The sequence below is a fragment of the Brachyistius frenatus genome, unplaced genomic scaffold, assembly GCF_029030835.1.
Source record: "Brachyistius frenatus isolate BFR_SWC_R1_liver_20210118 unplaced genomic scaffold, ASM2903083v1 Contig_210, whole genome shotgun sequence".
NCBI classification, from domain to species: Eukaryota; Metazoa; Chordata; class Actinopteri; family Embiotocidae; genus Brachyistius; species Brachyistius frenatus.
In genome coordinates, this window is record NW_027210809.1 from 460,001 (window position 1) to 462,500 (window position 2,500).

Genomic DNA, 2,500 nt, shown 5'->3' on the forward strand with positions numbered 1-2,500 from the left:
TGTTGTCGCTCCGAAATGCGAGACGGGTTTCGGTTTTTTTCCACCCCGAGCCGGAGCTGAAGGACGTTACGCGGCGAGGTCAAAGGTCGGGATGTCAGCGATATAACCGCCGGAGTTCGAGCAGCTTCCGACCGAAAGGTTCGACAGAACTGGAACCTTTTCGGACGGATCAGAACAAAACGGACGTTAAAGAAACAAACCGATGAATGTTTTCCTCAACCTGGACTCTGAGATCATTCCTCCGGCGTAGAAACGCTTCGGGCTCAACATGGGCCTGAACGACAGCAGCCCGGGCGCCATGAGGAACGGCCGCGGCCTGTCGGACCAGTGGGCCGAGTCGGTGGCGGTCCGGCCTCGCACCACCGAGCGCCACATCACGGTGCACAAGCGCCTGGTGTTGGGCTTCGCCCTGTCCATCCTCACACTCATCGTCGTGACGGCGGTCGCCGTGGTGCTCAGCGTCCGCTTCGAGGAGTGCGGAGGACGGGACGGCGACGGGGCGGCGGCGGGCGGCGAGGCGGGCTCCCGGGGGCCCGGGGGGTCGGCCAAGTTGAACGGCAGCAGAGGCGAGAGGACGGGCGACCGGGGGGACGAGGAGGCGGTCCAGCCGTGGAGAAACCCGCGGCTGCCGGGCTCGGTGAGGCCGCGGCACTACGACCTGCGGATCGCCGTCTGCATGGACAACTTCACCTTCTCCGGAGACGTCAGCATCGAGCTGGAGTGCGTCAACGCCACGCGGTTCATCGTGCTGCACGCCGACCGCCTCGAGGTACGCTGGCCCGAATGGACGCAAATCTGTGTCGGAGGAATCTGGTAAAAAATGTCTTTCTTTGTTTTGTTTTTTATGTACCGTGACCCTCCGAAGGCCGGAGGAGAGTCCGGTTGGGAAACTGGAGGTTTTCTCAGGTCCAAAGTTTTGGAGCCGATCCAAAGAAAATCGCACCCAAAACAAAAGAGAGAGATCTGAGAGAACAGATCGACCCGACCCAAGTAGACCCGAGAATAATAAGACCCGGTCCAAAACAGTCTGAACCTCAAAACACCAACACCAAAGGAAAAGGTCCTGGTTTTGACCTCTTTGTGATTCTGTAATTTGCTCCGTAAGTTAAGAACAACGTCATGTTCACAAATCTGCCTCAGAACCGCGCGGTGATGTGACGGGTCTTCAGTTCTGGGTCGGGTCTCGGTACCGCAACGACATACTGCTGATTCAGCAGTTCTTAGTTTCAGGAAGTCACCAGAAGGGTCGCAGTTTAAATCCACGGTTGTGAAACAGGCGGTACTTGAAGCTTTGGTCTGGTTCCTTCTAAACGTTTTTAAAAGTCGGGTGTTCGTTCTCCAAATTCGAACTTGACGCAAAAACACTCGCCGAGGAAATCATGCCGACGTCTGCGATTCGAATTCACTTGAATTCGGTACAAATGTCGGTTTTATGACCTCGACCTAAAGTTGAAGGGTAACGCTACCGGAAAGGTGATTTTATTTTTTTTGGTGCTTTAAAATCTAAACAGGTTTCATTCCTCTTGACAACATGAATTTAAGGAGTTTCCATTTCTTGTTGAACGGATAGAAAATGTTGGCTTGGAGACAGAAATGTCCTCCAGAAACCGTCAATATCTTCCAGTAAAACGAGCGCCAGCGTGGTCGCAGGTTGTTGGACACCATAAACGTGGTGATTCTCAGGTCAAGAGAAAGCTAGGAGTCAAAAACAGTTCAAACTTGCGTCTATAACGATCATATTTGTATCGTCTGACGCTCTAAGCCCCGCCCACTTCCCCCTCAGCCCCGGCGACAGGTGCAATCAGACGTTTCCCAGACGAAGCTCCTGGTTTCTGCATCCGAACCGACGTGCTCTCTAACAAAGAATGTTTATTTCCAGATCCGGCCTCAGAGATTTCCTTAACGAGGCTAATTAACCGTCAAAGTTGCTGTTTCAGCCCGATTTGTCCGAGACGAGCAGCGCGTGGTGAGAGGACGCCCCAGAGAAGGAAAACGCCTGCGATTCTTTTTTCGGGCCGCGGTCAGCTCGGGCTAACGTGAGAGAGGCAGAAATCCCTCTAATTTGGAGCAGAAGCCAATTAAAAAGCCCCGCAGCCTCTCGTGCTTTGTGTTTTTTTGGCGTCTGAGCAGCGCTGTGAATTGCGAGGTGTTGTTTCTGAGTCCTCAGGTCTCCTCACAGCTAATGCTTCGTGAAAAGAAAAATCATCACGACGGAGGAACGGCCAAACGGCAAAAAGAAAAATGTGGATAAAAATAGACGCAGCTGGTACAAGAGGGAAGAAAAAAAAAAAGTTGTGAAAGGAGAGCTTTATTCTCCGAGTCTTAAGGAATATGATGAAATGAATTCATTATAAACTGGAGTTGGAAACCTGCTGGCTGGTTTTCACCACGAATCCTGTTTACTGTTTTCTAGAAACTTTTAGTTCCTGGACGTATTTCAGAGCCTCCGGGCAGCCGATGGTTTCAGTTCGGTTCCTTTACACACTTTTCATTTCAGAAA

General features: G+C 52.0%; 1 protein-coding gene across 1 annotated transcript in view; it reads left to right on the forward strand.

Annotated features, from left to right (window-relative positions):
* Positions 1–2,500, forward strand: part of LOC138633150 (thyrotropin-releasing hormone-degrading ectoenzyme-like) — a 107,959-nt gene that overhangs the window by 535 nt on the left and 104,924 nt on the right. The window contains exon 1 of the mRNA XM_069719226.1: positions 1–769. This exon is cut by the window's left edge and continues 535 nt beyond it. Within this exon, the coding sequence (XP_069575327.1) occupies positions 269–769 (501 nt within the window). The 5' untranslated portion in view covers positions 1–268. The remainder of the gene's footprint in view (positions 770–2,500) is intronic.